General features: G+C 48.3%; 1 protein-coding gene across 2 annotated transcripts; it reads right to left on the reverse strand.

The window, feature by feature from the left end:
• Nucleotides 1-1510: 1510 nt before the first annotated feature.
• On the reverse strand, nt 1511-6269 carry RTL9 (retrotransposon Gag like 9). 2 transcript variants are annotated; one of them, XM_089903848.1, is made up of 3 exons: nt 3049-6269; nt 2156-3009; nt 1511-1639 (listed from the first exon to the last, which is right to left on the reverse strand). In XM_089903848.1, exons 1-3 carry the CDS (start codon nt 6221-6223, stop codon nt 1523-1525), a joined length of 4146 nt encoding a protein of 1381 aa, XP_089759974.1. In that variant the 5' UTR covers nt 6224-6269; the 3' UTR covers nt 1511-1522. The 2 variants fall into 2 exon arrangements, with proteins under 2 accessions (XP_089759974.1, XP_022412361.2); XM_022556653.2 differs by having other exon boundaries at nt 2156-6269.
• Nucleotides 6270-21099: the final 14830 nt, after the last annotated feature.

Consider the following 21099-nt stretch of genomic DNA (forward strand, 5'->3'; position numbering starts at 1 on the left):
CGGACTTGAATCCTCAGAAGGAATTTCATCTCTGTCCTTCTCTTTCCATCCCCACTGCCCTGGCCCTAGATTGAGTCAGTCACCTGTACTATTGCAGTAGGGGGCTCGTAACTGCTCTCTGACCCTTTCCCTATCCTGCATCCAAACTGTTGCCAAGTTAGCTTTCTAAAATATGTTTCTAATCATGTCACTCCTACTGTTTTTAAAAGATCTTTGAGTAAACCAATTACATGGACTATTTTGAATAAATAAAATGGCTCTGTTAGTATCAAATTCCCCATTATTCTTATTTCTTGTCTTTATAGCCTTCACCAGGATTTCAACCCATCTTACATATGCGTTTTCTTGCTTATTGTCTGTCTCCCTCTTCCATTGGAATGAAGTTTTCATTTGATCAAGGTTCTCATCCGTCTGTCCCCAAAACAGTGGCTGGCACACGTTAGATAATAAATATTGATTGAATGAAGGACTCAATACATCAAATTCTGTTAGCCACAGTTAATTCTTTTTTTTTTTCATAAACGGACTTTATTTACCTTTACGATTACAAATGTAACACATGCTTACTGTAGAGAATCTGGAAAGTACAGAGAAGTAGAAAGAAGAAAATTAAAACACCCATAATCCCACCACCTGAAGGCAAACACTGCTCATATTACGCTCTAACTATCTATGCCTGTTTACAGACCAAGATCTTTATCAAGAGGGCTGGCCACAAAGCACAATAGCCAAGGGGGAGTGAGGGCAATTAACAACTGAGGGGTCACCCAAAAGTCAGAGCTAGAGATTTGACACTGAGGGACAAGACAACAGTCACTGACAATAGCTCAAGACGTAAGAAGTTGACAACACAAGAACAAATCGGGTCATGGTAAGAATGTAGTGAGATGATGCTTGTCAAGAGTTTAGCCCAGTAACTGTCACACAACACATAATCAATAAATGTTAGCCATTACTAAGATTACTACTATGGGTCAAAACGAATGGTTCAGGATGGAGACTATAAACAGGGCAAGGGCCCTGGAGACCCATTTTAGGTGCTATGAGTTGGGGCATATAGGGACAAGTGTACTGGATGAAAAGGATGGTATTGGAGCGGGCATCACTCTGCTTATAGGCTCCCCTGTCAGGTGAAATGGGACCAGGGCTTCCTCAAGTTTGCCTGATGACATGTGGCAAGACATTCTAAGGTGTTTTTGAGGTAGGACACGGTTTCTCCTGCCTAGACTTCTCCCTGGACCAGGAACTAGGACTGGCCTCGGTGGTAATGGGAGTTCAGAACCTCATACACCAAACACTCTTGAAGTCCACGCTCTGATCGCTGGGGCAGGTCAAAGGCATGTGGGGGTGAAAGAGAAGGTCAAGTCAGCCAAGTGGGAGATAGGGTGGGATGTGCCTGGAGGGGGATGCTGAAGGGGGAAGGCCACAAGGTTTAATGATGTAATTGAAAGGAATGGGTCCAGGAACCAGTCCTCAAGTTAGCAGCCAAGCTGGATATCACAGGAGAAGTGTCCAGGTAGCATTACTTGTTAGTGGGGGCCTTCTGATGGCCTGTGCTCTGTCGAAGGTGGTCGTGCAGACCCTCTTGAGGGTCTCCATGCTCTTTCAGGTAGTAACAGCGTTTGGGAACATGCTGATGCTGGGAGTGAGAAAAAACAAAAACAGCAGAGGTAAGAGCCATGCTTACTATGACAAGTGGGGTTCTGCCTGGATAATTTCAGTAACTTAGCAAGTCAAGCAACTTGGCTAATGTACCTTATTTGTATAAAGTGTGATCAAGGACTAGACTGGCCAAATTCCCTAGTGACCTGGGCCTATAACACCTGTGGCTGTAGGTGGGAGCCAGTCCCCAAAACGTGACCCCTCTTTGAGAACTGGACCTGGAATAGGTGCAGAGTTGGGCCTGAGCCCAGCCATTTCCCTCAGAATCACAAGACTTGGACCTTTAACCATCCCAGGCCCTCAACGTGGTTAATACACCCAAAATAAGTACATAGCCAGGCCCGCTGATGAAACTCTAGGTTGGGGGTTAGGGTCTAGGAGCTCAATGCCTCTCCCAGCCTCTTCCTTAGGCTACTCAAAGGAGCAGGGTGACTTTGCCATCATTACCTCATTTTTCTATTCAGAAACCTTGAGTGTGTTTCCCCATCATTACCTCCTCGGTCTCCTTTTGAGAGTTCAGTTCATTCTCCATTGCGTCCTCGTTATTCCGCTTACAGGCTGACGGCAGAACCTGGCTTGAGCAGCCCGGGGAATCCTTCTCTCCAGCCAGCTGGCACTCGGTATAGAGAGACCTGTCTATTAGCTCCTTTAGGCTGCCGGCCACCTTCAGGAAGATCCGGCCCATTTTAGTGGCAACAGCTTCCGAGAGTCCTTCCAGAAACCTGGTCCGCAGAATGGCATCAGACCAAGACAAGTGTCGGGCCAGCAGGAGGAAATCAGTGGCATACTGCCTGACTGACCTCTGGCCCTGCTTGGGATGGCAAAGGACGGCACTGAGGATGTCTATTTCAGATAGGGAGTCATATAAGCCCTGGGATCTGCTCAGGAAAGATTTATCTTCATTGGAGAGGGGGTTTCCTACCTCCATCTGCAAGATGGACCACCTCTCTGCTGCCCCCAGATGAAGAGACACCAGAAAGGCCATTTTCTCTGAATCGTTCAAAAATCCCTTCATTTGCTTCTCCTCATCAATCTCCATCTCCTCCTCCACAGAGCATGAACCCCGGGCTGCTTCCTGTTCTTCTAAGAGGTAACAGAGTGCTGGGGTCAGCATGCCAAAAGATGGGACTTCCTCTGGTGGTTGGTTCATTGTTTCAGGGGTCGTGGCAGTCACGTGTGGTGTGAACTTTGATCCAGAGGCTGTGATGTTGACGTGAGAGGCAGATGTTTCCCCAGAGTCTTTGGCTTTGATTTCCAGAGTGGACATCATTCCAGAGGCTGTGGTTGCCATTTGTGGTGTGGACATGGCTCCCGGGACTGGAGCTCTCATTAGTGGCATGGATACCCCTCTAGAGGCTGTGGCCGCCATTTGTGGCATGGACATACCCCCAGAGGCTGTGGCTCTCAGAAGTGGTATGGACATCATTCCAGAAGCCGAGGCTCTCATAAGCGATGCGGACGTTGCTCCAGAAGCTGAGGCTCTCATCGGTGATGCAGGCATCCCTCCGGAGGTTGCGTATGTCATCTGTGGCAAGGAAGTAGATCCAGAACCCACAACTCTTTTTTGCAGTGTGGACGTTGCCCCAGAGGCCATGTTTTTCATCAGCGGCATAGACATCTCTCCAGAAGCCATGGCTGACATCAATGGCATGGGCATTGTTCCAGAGGCCGTGGCTCTAATGAATGGCTTGGACATCCCTCCAGAGGCCACAGCTGTTGTTTGTGTGGTGGACATCTTTCCAGAGGCCGGAGCTCTCATTAACTCTGTGGACACAGCTTCAGAGGCTGAGGATCTCCTTAGTGGTGTGGATATAATTCCAGACACTGGAGCCCTTAATAATGGCGGGGACATCACTCCCGAGGCAGGGGCTCGCATTGATAGCATGCACATCTCTCCAGAAGCTGTGGGCATCATTTGCGTTGTGGATGTTGCCCTGGAGGCTGGGGCTCTCATCAGTGGCATGGACACCCCTCCAGAGGCCGCGGCTGTCATTTGAGGCACGGACATCACTCCAGAGGCTGTGGATCTCATTAGCGATGTAGATATCTCTCCAGAGACTGGAGCCCTCATCTGTGGCTTGGACATCATTCCAGAGGCTGTGGCTGTCTTTTGCGGAGTAGACATTGCTCCATAAGCTGGGGCTCTCAGAGGCGTGGCTATCTCTCCAGAAGCTGGGGGTCTCGTTAGTGCTGGGGACATCTCTCCAGAGGATGAAGCTCTTGTGAGCAGTGTGGACATCTCTCCAGGGTCTGAGGCTCTCATCAGTGGTGTGGACACCGCCCCAAAGGCCGGGGCTCTCATTTTTGGTGTGGACATCAGTTCAGAGGCTGGGGCTTGCGTCTGCAGTAGGGACATCCCTCCAGAGGTCATGGATCTCCTGAGCGACATGGACATCCCCCCAAAGTCTTGGGCGCTCATTGGCTGACTGGGCATCTTTCCAGAGGCTGTGGATCTCATTAGCGCCATGGGCATGGCTCCAGGGCCTGGGGCTCTCATTAGAGGCATGGACATATTTCCAGAGGCTGCGGCTGTCATTTGTGGTGTGGACATGTCGCCAGAGGCTGGGGCTCTCATTAGCGGTGTGGACATCGCTGCAGAGGCAGTGTCTGCCATCTGTGGCATAGACACGGCTCCAGGAGCGGTGTCTCTCATTAGCATTGTGGAGATCTCTCCAGAAGCTGCAGTTGTCATTTGCTGCGTGAGCATTGCTTCTGCGGCTTTGGATGTTGTTAGTGGCTTGGACAATGCTCCCGAGGCCATAGCTCTCATCTGCGGCACGGACATCACTGCCGAGGCTGTGTCTCTCATTAACAGTGTGGACATGGATCCAGAGGCTTTGGCTGTCATCCGTGGGGTGGACAGGGCTCCAGAGGCTCTCATTTGTGGTACAGTTGTCACTCCCGAGGCTGTGGCTCTCCTCTGTGACACAGACATTGCTCCAGAGACAGGAGCCCTTATTTGCGGTGTGGACACTGACCCAGAGGCTGAGGCTGTCATCTGTAGCGTAGACATTGTTTCAGAGACTGGGGCTGTACTTGGCAGTGTGGACATTGTTCCAGAGGCTGGGGCTCTCATTCGCAGTGTGGACATCGTCCCATTGGCTGGGACTTTCATAAAGCCCATGGATGTGGCTCCAGAAGTTCTAGCCATTGCTAACTGTGTGGACATCGCTCTAGAGGCTGTGGTTGACATTTGCTCTGTGCACTTTGCTCCGGAGGTTGCAACCGTCATCAGTGGGGTGGACAGTGCTGCAGAGTCTGGGACTGTCTTTAGCAAAGTGGACACATTTCCAGAGGCTGGGGCTCTCATTCTCGGTGTTGACCTTGCTCCAGGGTCTGAGGCTCTCACTGGCGATGTGGACATCCCCCCGGAGGCTGTTGCTCTCATTGGTGGACTAGACACAATTTGAGAGTCTAGATTTTGTGTTAACTGTGAGGACATCACTCCAGAGCCTTGGGCTGGCATCAGCTGGGTGGGCATCCCTCCAGAGGTTAGGGCCATCATTACCAGTGGGGACATCGCTTCAGCGTCTGGGGCTGGCTTTGGCAATGTGGGCATTTCTCCAGCATCAGGGACTGACAGGAACAGTGAGGACATTGCTCCGGAGCCTGGAGCTCTCATAAGTGGTGAAGACACTACTCCAGAGTCTGGGCCTGACATTAGCTGGGTGGACATTTCCCCAGAGTCTTGGGTGCTTGTTGGCTGGGTGGACGTTGCTCCAGAAGTTAGGGCTGACATTATCAGTGAGGAGATCGCTTCAGAGTCTGTGCCTGACATGAGCAGTGAAGAGATCTCTCCAGAGGCCAGGGCAGTCATTAGCACTTTAGACATGGCTTCAGTGTCTTCGTCTGTAATTTGCAATGGTGACATTCCTTCAGAGCCTGGAGCTGGCATTGGCTGTGGGGACACCACTCCGGGGTTCACATCTGGCATTAGGAGTGGGGAGATCTCTCCAGGATCTGGGGCTAGCATCAATGGTGTGGACATCGCTTCAGAGGATGGAGCTGGCATTGCCAGTGGTGATATCTCTGCAGAATCTGGTGTTGCCATTAGTGCTGTGGACATTGTTCCAAAGTCAGGAATTGTCATCAGCCCTGGGGACATTAATCCATACTCTGAAGTGGACAGCAATGGGGACAGTGTCCCAGAATCTGAGGCTGGCATTAGCAATGGGGACAGCACCCCAGAGTCTGAGGTTGGTATCAACAATGGGGACAATGCCTCTGAATCTGAAGCTGGCATTAACAATGGGGACAGTGTCCCAGAGTCTGAGGCTGGCATTAGCGGTGGGGACAGTGCTCCCGAGTTTGCTGCTCCCATTAGAGGTACGGCCATGGTGTCAAAGGCTGGGGATGTCATCAGCTGTGTGGACATCCCTCCAGGGTCTGACGCTGAACTTGAGACCATAGGCTGGACACTAGAATGCAGAATTTGGACCTCTGCTCTGTTCTCTACCATTGGTCCAGAGCAGGTCGTCTCCCTGTTTTGGGGGTCGACACTTTCCTCCGTCAGCACATTGCTGAATCGCAGTGAATGTAAGGGTATTGACATATCTGCCATGGCCAAAGGATAGTGTGGAGGGAACCTCTAAAGCAATTATATCAGGGGTCCTGCTGAAGCCCACGTGGCAAGAAAATCTGTAAACAGAAAACAAGTTTAGCAGTTGAAAGCAAATATCAAGAAGATTGGGAAATAGACAAATGATCCACGATGGAGACTTTTTTTATGTGTTGCCAGCTATGTGGCATCGGAGATGGGTCTATCAAGTTAAAGAAGCTGTGCAACATTAAACAAATTTGAAGCTGGAGCAAATGTCCTCTCCACCCCTATCCTTTTCAAAGCAACCCACCCCGTCACACAGCACACCCTCTCAGTTTATAAAAGCTATAAACGCGGGCAACTTAAGCAGCCAAGAGCCCGTGAGGTCCTGGTTCAAATGAAACAGCAGCACCACCTGCTGGAAAACTGTGAAAAGTGCAGGTTCCAGAGCTCTGCTCTCTCTCACCACAGCACTAGCAAGCCAGCCAAGGAACTGGCAGGCCTGGATGAGAATGCCCTTTGCCCCAGGATAGTCGTTAGTTACTTGGGCTCATTGAGTCCTGCCAGTGGTTTAGTCCCCATTTTACTACTCTGATGGCCCTGAATGCCTTTCTCAGGAAAAGGAGGGCATTTAACTGATCAATGGTTGAGAACATCATTCCATGAATTGACAATCCTGTTTATTGTGATTTTTATTATTAATAACAAAAATCACCACTATTACTACCACTTATTGCCCACCTAGTGTGTTCCAGGCACTATACTTTAGGCAACTGTACACAACTTTAAACTGTCTATAGTGCACAGAGATGTGCAAGCATTACCCGTTTGAATCTTACAAGAGATAGTAGTATTATTCCCATTTTACCGGGTTTCTCAGATTAACTGGGGCTGGGGCTAGACTAAGAGCACTGTGACAGTAAAAACTGCCTTTGACTATCGCTTCCTCCTCGGGGTTGCCTAGCCTTTGACATCCCTAAGGCCGCATTCAATTATCTCTCTGGTGTCCTAGATCATGGCTCACTGAAGCCCAGTCTCTAGCAAATACAGATTTCAAGTTTCTCTGATGACATGTGGGTGGGCAATCCCAAAGCCTCAGCCTTCCGGCACACTCCCACAAGCAGCCCCCAAAGGGGCTTCTTGGCACAGAGCTTGGAAACCAACACGCACACTACACGGTGTTGATACATCCCCACAGCCTGCCCATACGCCCAGTGGAACACTTGCTCATTTGGGACAATGTCACAGAAGTCATCAATCTTGTGCAGTGTGCCTCCATAATAATATTGAGAATACTAGCAACAGAGGTGCCAACAGTCAACACTTCTTGAGCGTGCGCTGACCGGCAAGCGCTCTGCTGGGCACTTTACGTGCATCGTTTGGTCCTCACAGCAACACTAAGCGATTTTGGTAGTACCCTATCCTCATCTTACAAAGGAGAAAACTCAGGCCCAGAGAGGCTTAATAATTTGCCTGCAGTCACTTGGATTCACGGGTCCACCCAACTCCAGAGCCCCCTACTCTTCTCCACTGTGCTATAGTGATCCACCTTGTGTGCCCTCTCTCCCTCTTAGTCACATTACCAAGACAGCACCCCGCCCCATCTCCAGCCTGGACAACCCCGAGATGGGGTTTAGTAAAAGAAATACTGGCCTTCCTGCTGGCCCCTTGGTTACTCTAATAATTGGTGCAATGGGAAAGATGAGTCAAAAGGGCGGTGATAGATGACCACCCCCGCCCCCATCTTTAGAAAAATCCCTGAACACGCCACAGTTTCCCACTAGGCAAAAGCCAGAAAGATCTTACCTTGCCAGTTAGGGAGAAGAGAGGGAGTGTGTCCTTTGTGCCCCTAGCTCTTTTGGTCTGGCCAACTTACTTATGCCCCATGCCCAGACAGTTCATTAAAGTAAGACCCAATACCAGCAGCTGTTCTCTGTGATCTCCCTTGGCTATCCCCTGCCACGCCCCCCTCCTGCCCGCCAGCCAGCCAGCCTGCCCGCCCGCCCGCCCCACTGCTCCTGACTTGCTAGTGCTTGCTCTGTCTCTCTGGTCCCAGATTCCTGCCTCTATATAGGCTCTGACATTTGCCTCTGGCCGCCTTTCACTTGACAGCCCTCCAGAAGCTCCAGAAGTGCATAGCACTTGGCCTATGCAACCCCACCCTGCTTCCCCTCGCCCCCAATTGCTGCACCAGCTCGCTCTGCCCGCCTCTGGCCGTCCCAAAGAAAAGAGGAGAGTCACACAAAGAAAGAGATGAGACCGAAAGTGTTCTAGCTCAGGAAGTGGGATGTTCCCGCTGCGGCTGCGCAGACACTGGCGTCCTGGAAGCCAGGCACTGCCACCGGTGGGCCGTGGAAGAGCGGGCAGGGCTTAGAGGGAAGGGAACCGGGGCTGGAGGCTGAGTGGAGCAGTGGCAGAAGAGCTCAAAGACGTTTGGGTGCAGGGAAACCACCGTTCGGAAGGATGGGCCGTGGGGCTTCAGAGCCCAGCAATGGCGACAATTAAAAAGCCAATTGGCTCCGGTGTCAGAGACTCGGAGGGAAATCTGGCAACCAGTGACTCTACTACAGGGCTAGAATTCAACAGCGAGGCTCCAGGGTGTCCAGACAGCTGGCAAGAAAAGCACGCCAATATCTTAAGCATACCAGGTGAGGGCTTGCTCATAGAAGCAGGGCTTCAGCCTGCTTTCTAGAACTGGGGCACAAGGTCAGAGTAGAACTAACAGGAAGGTTTGCCAGAGCTCTCTAACCTTCTGAATCAGGAGCCCTCAAACCCCTATACTAAGGGCAGAAGTGGTCCCTGAGCCCTGGATAGGGCAAAGCCTTTAGGTGAAGTTCAAGTACCCCAGGGACTCAGAGTCTAGGGCCTGGTGGGGAGGCATTCAGGTCATTATAAACCTCCCCATGCTCCAACAGCCAACAATAATTAGCAACCAACAATACCTGGGCACTCGGGCTAAGCACGACACTTGCTTCATATCCTTTGTGCCTCGTGGCAACACCTGCAAGGTAGGCACTGGCCATTCCCTTTTATTTTTTGCTTTAGAAATTTTTTTCCTTCATTTTCTTTTTTCCGATTTTCTTTTTTTATTGAAGTATAATTGATTTACAATGCTGTGTTAGTTTCAGGTGTACAGCAAAGTGAATCAGTTTTATATATATATATATATATATATATATATATATATATATATATTCACTCTTTTACAAATGGGGAGAGGGGCTTGGAGAATTTGTGACCAAGGTCACAGAACTAGTACATGGCAAAGCCCAGATCTGAACCCGGGTCAGTCTGATTCAAGAATCATTTCCTCTCTTTGTAAACAGACAAGTGGTTAGAAACATTCGAAGTGCCACCTTCCTCTTCCCACCCCAACTAATGGCTCAATCATCGTAGTGATAGTAATAATAGTAATAATAATAATAATAATAATAATAATAATACCAACTGACTTGGAACTCTTCCCATACGCCAAGAACTACACTGAGGGTTTTACAAGCATTCTCTCATTTGATCCTAACAGCTGCTTTTAACTCTCAGTTTACCGATAAGAAAACTGAGTCTCGGTGAAGTGAATTGACATGACCAAAAGCATACAGCTCTGTTTGACTCCAGAACTCACTATAGTATACTACTCAAAAAGAAAAATTCCAGTCACTCTCCCCCTCCCCTAAAGCAAAAACTACTCACAACAGCCCTATGAGGTAGGCACTATCATCACCCTCATTCCCAGAGGAGGCACCAGAGGCACAGAGAGGTTAGCTAGCTTTCCCAAGGTCACACAGCTAGGAAGCACTGCTGTTTATGATCATAAAAACTTGGAACTTACCTAAATGCCAATGTCAGAACCCAATCCACTTAATGATTAAACAAATCATGGTGCATCTGCCGTGGCCAGTGAAAACGATTATCTGATTTTTATGAAATAAATATGTATATTTTTGCATAGAAAAAAAAATACAGTTTGGAAAGATATATACCAAAATGTTAACAGTGACCATACCGGAGCGATGGGATTAAAGGGGATTTTTACTTTTATTTTTCTTAGCTGCATTTTCTCATTTGTCCATAATGGACCCATAGTGCTCGTGTTAGAAGAAAAAATATATTTTTCTTTCTTTTAAAAGGTGTGTTCCTCTAGGGTTCTATCTCTAGCCCTCTCCCCTCCTCTCTCTGAGTGTCTCCAACATCTCCCCGCTCAAGCAATCTTTCTCCCCCAATAGGCTTAATTCTTGCACCACTCAGATCCTTGGTCAGTAGTGACCTCAGAAAACTGTCTCTAATGGCTTGCTTTTATTTTTTATTATTATCAAAAAACCAATTTCTTGTTTTCCTACTTTTATTTATGCCTAACAATTACACAAGTAATCTAGGAATATATACTCAGGATAAAAACTTGAAATCCTACCTACAGATAAAGCTAGTCCTGCACCTTCCCCACCCCCCATCCCCTCAAGTCTGTTCACAGTTGGGTGTGTCTCCTTCCAAACTTTTTCTAGCTGCAATGGCATTTGGAGTTCATATCATGCAATTGCTTGCAAAACCCAGGGTACGCAAAGAGCTACAGTTAGAAAACCATTCTGACACGGTGCTCTCCAGGAGTTCAAGTTCTGGTCCACTGTGACCATTTGTCATCAGCCAGCTTCTAAGGCAACTACCGAGAGAGGGTTCTTGCAGGCTCACCCCATTTGGGTCACAGACTTCCGTTGTATTCGTGCCAGTGTCTTTACAGCCACAGAGAGGGGAGGCCTACTGAGGAAGGAAAAGCCCAGAAACTGCTGCTTAGCATCTCAGATCCCTCACGTCTGGCCCAGTCTGCAGTGATCAATACGGCTATGAGGTGTCATGCCCCCGCCGCCTCACAAAAGGTAATTGAGTTTGGGGGATTGCATGGCTAGCTGCTCGGGGGAAATAAGAATAAACAAGAGACGGTCCAATATGTCAACAAATAGCTTCCCAGTTCTTGAAAATAAACCTTTCCTGAGACTCTGCACGATATCCTCTCCCCCAGCCCTAGCAAACAGGCACCCAGATAACAGAAAAGAGACAACCTCAGGCTAAAGAAATACCTGATCTACTTGAGGATCCCCTACCTCCCCTGATCAATCAGGGAGGGAGAGACCCTCCTCACCCCCTTGCTCGCCCCCTCCCCCAACAGCCCTGATGCTTAAAATGCCCACCCGGCTCTTTATAAATCGAGGGGGCAAATGGCTAGTATTTACTGAGTCCTTACCCTGCCAGGCACTGTGTTAAGCTCTTTACATACATCACATCATTTATTGCACAATAAACCAATGAAGTGGGTTTTTTTACCCTCATTTTATAAATCAGCTGAAGAACCAAAGTAGAGAGAAAATAAAATCAAGTAACTTACCTTGGCTCCCACAGTTGAGAGGGAGTGAAGCTGGGCTTGTCACTAGGGTCTGTCTGACTCAGCTGGTGCTCTTAACTCACAGGAGAGTCACACACTTGTCTTCGAGTCTCTGAAGGGCTGTCATATGGAAGAGAGGGTAGGTGTGTTCTGGGTAGCTCCAAAGAGAAGGATTTGACTGTTAGTTGGGAATTACACTTTCATTGGATGTGCTGCAAATTCCCCAAACAACATGTATATGCATGTCCAACTCTATAGGGAAAAGAACATTATAAGAAGAGCAAATGGAACTGCCTTGCATTAGGTGCTGTCCTGAAGGATCTGTGGAATTGGAGAGAACAGGAGGGATATCAAAGGACTGCAAACGGGCAGCGTCCCAATTTTCTTAAATAAGGAAACTACAGACCAGTATACTGTTAACTCCAGAGCTGTAAGCTTGATGTCAATCCTCGGAGAGATTCTGCCACAGATCATGAAGCAGGTAATTTATAAGCACTTAGGACGTAAGTGGTGATAGGAGGTACCCAGAGGTTCCAGCAGAACTGAACAAATTAAACCAGGTTCCCAAGACTGGCAGCTATCGCAAACCAAAAAACTGGGGGACTGACAGTGGGTTGCCAGATTTTTATTTTTCCAGGTAAAGGAACAAACAAGACAAAACAAACCCAAATTATCATTTCCTAAAAAGGGTTTTCTTTAAACCCCCAAAGAGAAGGAAACAATCTCAGAATAAAGGACAGTCCTCTAAATGAAATAGTTTTCGCTGTACAAAACACTGGCTACGTAGTCCTCTGATTTTCTCACTGCACCCGTGGACTGCTGTGATTTTCACTCAAGAGTGAAAATATCAACACAGATAAGATAAGATACCTGTAAGACAGGAAGTCTTTCTGGCCAGAAGAGGGAAGAACAGAGTTTGACCTTAGCCTAAGTGGGGACATTAACATAGATAAAGGAAGTGTCCACAGGAAGGAGCGTGAGAGAAATAAAACTTGCCAGGTGCAAATTCAAGCCCTGCTGGGGCAGGACTTGGCCAGCGCATTTGACCTCTGCCATCCCTTGGACCACACGACTGTCTTGTAGGAATATGCGCCGATGCCATTAAGCATTTGGCTCACAAACCAGTTTCTGACTTGAGACGCTCCAAGCAACCTTCAGACTATTACTTGTCTCTCCAGGGAGAGTTCCTAAAGGCAGATGAATTCACAACCGGCTCAATACCATGGCTAGACTGGGGTTCTACAACAATCTAGAAGGCGGCTGCTAGCCTCGATCCCGTCCTGTTTGACCCTTTTATCGATGGTGTAAATAAGAGCACAGATGGAATTTTTACACAATTATTCTAGGGCTGAGAAGAACCTGTACGCTCAGCCTAGGAGGTAGGCGTACATTTTTAAATCCCATTGTTTACAATGTATGTCTCTGCATTTGGTCATTTTCTCTCCTGTTCTTTGTTGCCAATGCAGTAAGCTCCTGCAGTGTGTGCTTGTCATGGAAAATGCTTAGTGAACATATGGCAGCTGTGAGCTCTGCCCGCTGAAGAGCAGGTAGGTTCTTCTCTACAAAGTGCTGAACATTCATCTCAGGCCTGTCATCTTCCCCCAGGTAACTGGTGTCATTGGATACTTTCCCGGATCAGAAAAGAGGACAAACTGATGTCCTCTTATTTGTAGAATTGACCCCATTTCCAAAAGAGTTTCAACTGGACTTTGACCACGTCTGTTGACCTTGACCTTGTTTCTCAAGGTGAAGGTAAAGCAGTTTACAGTACCTGCCATACTCGATCCAACTGCACTTCTCGAAGTGTGGCTGGGAAGCTCTCTGTGTGAGTCGCCCCCTGGGAGGACTGTTAAAATGCAGGCCGACCTGGGGAGGTGGGCTCCACGTTTAAAGAGTCAGACTCAGTAGGTCTGGGGTGAGGCCGAGGAATCCGCCTTTTGACCCAAGTGATTCTGAAACCCTCTAGAGTTTAAGAACTGCTGGCTTAGGGGTTTGTACACCCTGATTTTAACATCAAACAAACCTGGATTCCAGCTCCCAGCACTTCGAGTTACCTCGCCTCAGTTATCTCGTCTTTAAAACAGGGATAATAACAGTACCTACCTCCCAGGGTATTTGAATGTTTTAAACAAAAAACATGTGTAAAGTGTCTGGCACCTAGCTGAAGCTCAGTCATCTCTCCTGGACCTGCTTATTCATGGGCCCTGCTGCCTGCCCTCTGCCCCTGTTGCCAACTGCTCACTCTTTCTAGATCTGGTATTCAAACTGCCCAAGCAAGAGACTCTCATTGGTCCAAAGTTAGTCACCACTGTGCTTGTTGGGCAAAGTTCTCATCCCAGGTTCCCTCCTAGGCAACTTGCCAGCCTATAGAGTAACTGCTTTTGAATCAGATGCCCTCTCCTGACTCAATCGGCTATTGCCAGGGGGATGCAGGGTCCCGTGGGCACCAAACATAGCCACCTATTCATAAGAAACTGCTCCTTCCCTCTGCTAGGGTCTGCGGATGGAAACTCCTTAGAAGGGGCCCGTGGGTGTGGCAGGAATTCTGAGGCTTAGCCCGTCCAGTACACCTAGGCTTCTCATTTATCCAGCCTGCCAAAGGAATGAAGTGTTCAAGTTCACTGAAGTCTCTATTTAATTCCAACTTTTCATCTCCATCAGTCTAGGAACACCAGTTTTCAAAAAACTAGACACAGTGAAGGGAAAAAAAAAACACCAAAAAACCTTAACCCTAAAAATGAGACCGTCTGTGTCTAGAACACGTTTTTAAGTTTTCAAAGCACTTTCGCATCTATTTCCTCATTGCAGAGCTTGCAAACTGGCGGCCACAGGCTGGATTCCGACTGCAGATGGATTTTATTTGACCCCTGCAATGTTTTTACCATTTTTTAAAGTAGTTGCCAACATTTGAAAGTGAGGGGATTTCACCTATAAAGCTGGATTTCTGGCTTCTCTGGGAAAAACAGAAAGGCTTGGATCCTGGTTCTGAGATAGCAAGAATCAGGTGGAGCTGAGTAAGCTGCTCCCTGTAGATGGGGCACTGGCTCACCATGTGGGCTCAGTACCTACAAGCCACTTTTACTTTTTCAAGTAAAAAGTAACTTGCTTGGCCTCTGTGGGCCTTTGAAGCCTCATTTTAACCCCACGGAGTAGGTAGAGAAGGTGGTTAGGTTAAGAGCACAGATTCTGAGGCCCAACTGTCTAGGTTAGAATCCCAGCTCTGCCCCTCACTGGCTTTGGGAGTCTGCACGAGTGAAATAACCTCTCTGAGCCTCAGTTTCTTCATCTGTAAAATGGAGATGATGATGATAATAATAATGCCTACCTCATAGGATCATTGGCCCAACTAAATCAGTTAATGCATATAAACTACTTAGAACCACACCCGGTGCACGGCATGCACTAAAGAGACTTTAGCTTTTTTCATTGTCCACAATTCCCTACCTGGCTTTTTGACATGCAAAAGATTCTGAAAACTGAAATTTTGTGGCAAGCTCATTTGGTGGCCAAAGTGGGCCTGAACTGGCATGAGGCTATTCATTTATCCAACTTAGAAATATTAGTGTATTCGATCACAGGATACTTGCCCCAGATCCCACAAGGGGTGTTATATACGTTATATGTACAATATTGCTTTTCTAAAATCGAAAACTTCTGAAATCCAAAACACATCTAGCCCCAGTGGTTTCAGATAAAGGATTGTGGCCCTGTATTATTAATTTGTATACCCACTTGACAGATGGGGAAACTGAACTCCTGGGCACTAAGCAACTGGCCCAAAGTCCTACGGCTTGGAATTGGAAATAATATTGACCGTTAGGCATGAAGCCCCTAGCACCTAGTGCTGTGGTGTATGTCAGGCTCACTGTAAACATGTTGATACAGGACTCGAGTGGCTACCGGTCGGGGTCCCTTGAAGAACTGAAGACTGCCACCATTTACTGAGAGTGACAAGCCCTTCCCCTAGTAGCATTCTTGTGACCCTTGGCGTTAGTCTCCACTATTCATACCATTGGATTAGAATTAGGATGGGGATGGTTGTCTTCATTTTACAGAGGAGGAAGCTGAGGTCCAGCGCAGAAAACTGACTTGCCCCAAATCACACAGCAAAAGACAGGCAGAGCCGGAACTAGAAACCAAATGCTGTGCTTTTTCGTCTTAAACCCCAAGGCTGATCCAAGGAAGACATATGCTGAACTTTCTACATACTGACCCACACTCTCTGCAGACAATCCTAAAATTTCCAACATACCTGATTAAAGGAGAATGTCCCAAGATCTCAGCAAATACAAAAATGAGACAGCGTGCCTGGGTGGACCTCATCCTTCCCAGTGCCATAGGCAGCAATGTACAGACACCATCCAGTCAGAAGCCAGGGAGGGGAGATTTCTCAAATCCCAAGGAAATCACAGAGACCCTACTGTTTGCTCTTCTCTGTTGATGTTTTAGGAGCTGACATTTACTTATGCCAAAGGCCAAAAGAAATGAAAAATCTACTGGAAAGGGAATTTCATCAGTTATGGAGCAATATCTTAAAGAAACCTTCACACAGTATCAGTTCCCTTGTTTGAAATGCAGAAAATAGAGCACTGCTGTTTCACATTGTTCGCGCCTCAGAGACCTGGGAATGAAAACAGCATCCCTAGGACCTCTTGCCAGCCCCCTGTCTCAGCACAGCGGAGCTTTCTGACACCACTGCCAACTTAACCAAGTTGGAAAAGAGAAGGCAGGCCGTGCCCCGGGTGACCTCGTGTCTCTCCTAAGCTCATGGCTTGAGTTCCTCCTACCAACAAATCCGCACTTTGATCACACACCCACGGCGACCCAGATCTTTGAATTCAGCAATTCTTTCTCAGGTTTCAGCGAGGCATTGGCAGCCTGAGCTATTTTGGGACACTTTCTCTGCTGTGGATGCCACTTTCGGAATACGCCAGAGACATGCTCAGCACCAGGAGCTCTCCGTCCTGGACCCGTTTTCGGGTTTGCTCGCTCGCTCTCGCTCTCTCTCTCTCTCTCTCTTTCTCTGGGCTGATCGTTTGGAGGACAGTCGTTCTTGCCAACCTAATCCCAGGAGCTTGACTACCTTGCCGGGCTAGAGGCTCCAAGAGGCAGTGTGGCTGCCAGCACCCTCACGGTAAGGGGCATGGAGGCACCAGGCAGCCAGGAAGGACACATGTCCTGGGGAGGGGCGTGGTGGTCTGGGTTTGGATGTGGACTGAAACAACCAGGGGAGGGGCGACAAGATTTTCCAAAGATCTTATTCTCACGATCATCCCTTCCTAATCTGATGCAACCACTCGGCAGGCATTCAGGAGCCTGCGGTCTCCATTTTCCTGTCCGAAAATCCTCTGCACCTGTAAGTACCGGGCTTCGTTGTCACTCGTACTGTCTTTGGGGGCGGGGGAGAGGAGGGCATGGCCTGGGGAAGGTCATCAATATCTGACTCAGGTGTGGGCAGGCCCACGACGTTGGAAGAATTCCTGACACTCTCCCCCCACCCCCCGAAGTGCTTCTTCGTTCAGAAAATGAAAGTGCCTCTTTGTTCTTTCCCAAGCCCCCAGCATACCAGAAACTCTACCCGGCCTTCAGGGTCTTCCGTTCGGCGGTGCTGTGCACACCTGATGTCTCATGTTGGACTTAATGGGAGAAGTGCACCCTCGGCATTTGAATTTCTTAAATGCAAACACAGCTACTATTGAGGGCACAGCCGCTACTGGCTTCTCCATTTTTTATGCAGCAATTTGCTGAAATGGGGAAAGAAGTACTTGTAAGCAAGAGGGTCGGTGGAAATGAGAATTTAGACACTCCTCCATGGTGAAAATAGCAGTGTGGCTCGGGCTGATTCTCAGCCCAGTTAGAAACACTGCCACGATGGGGAGGCTCCATGCTCTGAGGGGAGAGGGCCCCTTCCAGTGCCTTCCTATTTTGATGGAAAGAGAGGCCAGAATAGCTACAGGCTCTCCAGGAAAGGAGCATTTCTGATGCTCTTATTTGCCACTTTCCTGAGAGACTGGACGCTGTCTCTGGCCAGTTTGTCAGTCCCTGAAGCAGTTCAAATGGCTGCTCCAAAGGGGACATTCGGCCCTTTCTTTGGAAGACTAGCGAAGTTCCCTCAAAAGAGCCCCCGGTGGGGACTTCCCTGACAGTCCAGTGGTTAGGACTCCGCGCTTCCACAGCAGGGGACTCGGGTTCATTCCCCGGGGTCGGGGGACTAAGATCCCGCATGCGACACAGCGCAGCCAGAAAAAAATTTTTTAATTAAAAAAAAAGAGCCCCAGATGACAGAGCCAGGCCCTGTTACCTACCCTTCTCCCCCAACACCAAGACCAAATCATTCTTAGGGGACAGGATATGTTTGGAGGCGAGGGTGAGGAATGCCTTTACAGAAAGTCATCTGGATAAACCTGCCAGGATCCATACTAAAAACAGTGTCCCTTTGGGCTTTCATAATGACTTCCTGGGCCATGAATAAGAACAGAACGAGGTTGGAAGTTCTTGCCCTTTTTATCCCACACAGCACCATAGAAGGAACATTGTCTTTAGCAGAGAAAAAGAAAGGCTGGCTACCTTCAATTTTTGCGACTGGCAAAACAAGCAACTCCTTATTTGTGTTCCGCTGAGAGTGCCGGGTCTGAGGAGGATATGAGGAGAAGAGTGTTAATATCAGTACTGGAGAAATGAAAAGAGGAAATTCACCTTGTCTCTGTCGGAGACCGGATTGGTTCTCAGACTATAGAAAGTAACTAGTCTCCGGAGGAATTCGGTTTTGCTTTGACTCCTGCCTGTTTGTGTGGTCTTTGGTAACTCACGGAACTTCGCAGCCCTCCTCCTTCCAAAAAACTCTGAGAAAATAAACGATGCTTGCATCATAGAACTTCAGTATCTGGAAGACTTTTTAGTCAAAGCCTTGAGTGGTGGGTGAGAGGAGGGAGATCGTCCTATGTGATGGATTCTGATTATAACAAAATAATCCAGGTTCTGGCTTGGTGGTAGCCTGAATTGGATGTCTATCTTATGGCATTCCGGGATTATTAAGAACATTCCCTTGCCCTTCCAAATCTCTCCCTATCCGCTCCCAAGGGCTTGAAAATTCTTAAGTACGTAATTCCTTTGACTCAGGGCTTTGGCATCAGTTAAAATGCCAACCTCTTGGGAGGGTCAGTCTGTTAAGCCTCACCTCGATGCATCCCATCCTGGCAGCAAATTCTGATAGAGGGGTGAAGAGAAGAAAGGAACGTGAGATCATTGTAGGTACAAAGATAAGCCTCAGAGCAAGAGTCTGGAAGCAGGACCCGGGTCAATGCCAAAATTACCAAGAACATCCATTGACAGAAAGGGAAAGTTCTTGCTAAAATGAAGTACAAGACAACTTACTAAGGCAGAGACTCAGGATTTGGGTAATAGGACAAAGACCCACTTAAGGAAATGGGGGACATGGAGGAGAAAGAATCCCATCTACTAGCATGGGACAGGAGATAGGAGAGTTCCCTGCAAGGGCAGCCTCGGGCTCGGTTTCCTGAGCCACTGAACTAGGGACTCTCCAAAATGTTGAGGCCTCAGTACAAAGAATCAAACAGATCAAATACTCTGTGACTCCTCAACCCTGGCATTTCTCCAGCCCAGGAGGGCAGTTCAAAGGAGGGGATCACACAGGGACCTAGACGTGGAGACTCTGCCCCACCTTTTCCTTCATCTGGGACCAGAGTTGAACTCATACCCAAGGGGATTCATGATAGATACAGTCAGTCACCTGGTTCACCAATAGCTGTAAGATGCAAAGAGGGGCTGCCCATGCAGAACCACAGGCCAAGGGGGAGGCATCCCCACATCCCTATGTCCTTCCAAGGGCCTAGTAAACAGGGTTTCGGAGTAAGACTACCTGGGTTGAAATCCTGGCTCTGCCACTCACTAGCTGTGTGGCCTTGGGCAAGTCATATAACCTATCTCAGCCTCATCTGTAAAATGGGCACGATATTAGTAGGATCCCTCAGAGAGTGTTGTGAAATGAGATGATGCATGTAAAGCCCAGCATAGTACCTGGTACAAAGTAGGTACTTAACAAAAATCAGCCACAATTAAGATTCCCAGCTCTCTGCTGTATGAATCATCATTTAAGAATGGGTGCAGATCTAACACCACCAGTGTTTTGGGGGGCTCACCATTTCCTTAAAGTAGCCCTCTTCTCCTTCACCTCCCAGCCTCACTAGATGAGAGTATTCCCAAGCCTTTCCTCTCACTGCTTTTACATCCACTCCATCCCCAGCTAACTAAATAGACAGATTCACCGCTAGCTAAGGATTCATGAAATCTTTTTCTCGGCTTTCCCCAACCGCTGACTGAGCTTTGCTACCCGTTCCCTAGTGGTGAGATGGAGTCATTTCTGGGCGGGCAGAAATTTTAGAGTCTCTGGTTCCTGTAAAGCTCACTGCCGCTGTAGCATCAATACCTAGCCACGGCCACTCCTGCTGTGGCTCCCTGATCCTGTGGCTGCTGACCCACGAATGCACTGCCCCCCACCCCTCCCCCACCCTCCCTTCCTCCCTCAGGACACTCCTTTGTCTGGGCCTCAGGGTGCTGCAGCTTCAAGAGGCTTTCCTCCACTTCCTCACTTCCCCATCCCCACCCTCTCCTGAGGATACAGAATTCACTCTCCTTCAAGGGGTGCGGTGGCAGAAAAGAGTTCTGCTTTCTGTGCAGGCAGGCCCTCAGCGTGCTCTCTGCATTCTAGCCCTCCCTGACTCTCTGCTGGGCAAAGGGGAGGGGGAGGAAGGCCCCCTGGGCATGCTTTGGGTACCTCCAGAATCAGAAGACAGGCCCCCATCCTCTCAAAGACTTAAGTGAGAGCGGTTCTGGAATGATTTCAGCCCGAGAGTTTGCTCAAATGCACGTTCCAGCTACAATCTCCATAGAGATACACGTGTTGTTCACGTGGAATTAGGAGTTATTTTGTCTAATGTGTTTAGAACCATGCCTGGCCTACATTAAGTTCTCCGGAAACATGACCTGTTATGATTGTTACTATTAATATTATATATATATATATAAACAGGATCTATAATATTCGTGAGGAATAAATGAGTTCATGTGTGTAAAGTGTTCAGAACCATTATTGGTGTGGTCCAGGGATTTAACACAGGAATCAGTAGCCGTCCTCGGGGTTTCAGAGGAGATCCAGGCCATCCTGGATAATAGTTCTACGGGAAGAGTTGGTTGGAGGCTCAGAAAGAAGATGGCAGTTTGGGGTCTCTTACACTCAGAGTGTAACTGAAACTCTCGTGGCTAACTTGTTGCTACAGATTTATGGGATTATGGGATTTGGTTATGAGACCCACTAGGTCTAATGAAAGTGTTAGGGCTCCTAGGAGACCCACGGTGGTTCGCACAGACTGGATCTTTAAAAATGCCCTCGTGAATGTGCTTCTGGCTCCGCAGCACTGAAGGCTCAGTTGTTTGCACTGAACGCTCCAGCCGTCACTGTGTAGCCCTTGTATTTGTCCTTTCTGTCCCAAATCCCCGGTGGCTAATT

The sequence above is a fragment of the Delphinapterus leucas genome, chromosome X, assembly GCF_059928025.1.
Source record: "Delphinapterus leucas isolate spDelLeu-1000000601 "Yukka" chromosome X, BTC_Dleu_Yukka2, whole genome shotgun sequence".
Taxonomy (NCBI): domain Eukaryota; kingdom Metazoa; phylum Chordata; class Mammalia; order Artiodactyla; family Monodontidae; genus Delphinapterus; species Delphinapterus leucas.

What these genes read in the sequence shown, in the direction of transcription:
- RTL9 (XM_022556653.2), bottom strand. Translation starts at nt 6,223, where the DNA reads ATGGCAGATATGTCAATACCCTTACATTCACTGCGATTCAGCAATGTG. An exon ending in CTCAAAAGGAGACCGAGGAG is followed by an intron (nt 1,640 to 2,155) that starts GTAATGATGGGG and finishes TCTCACTCCCAG; the next exon opens with CATCAGCATGTTCCCAAACG.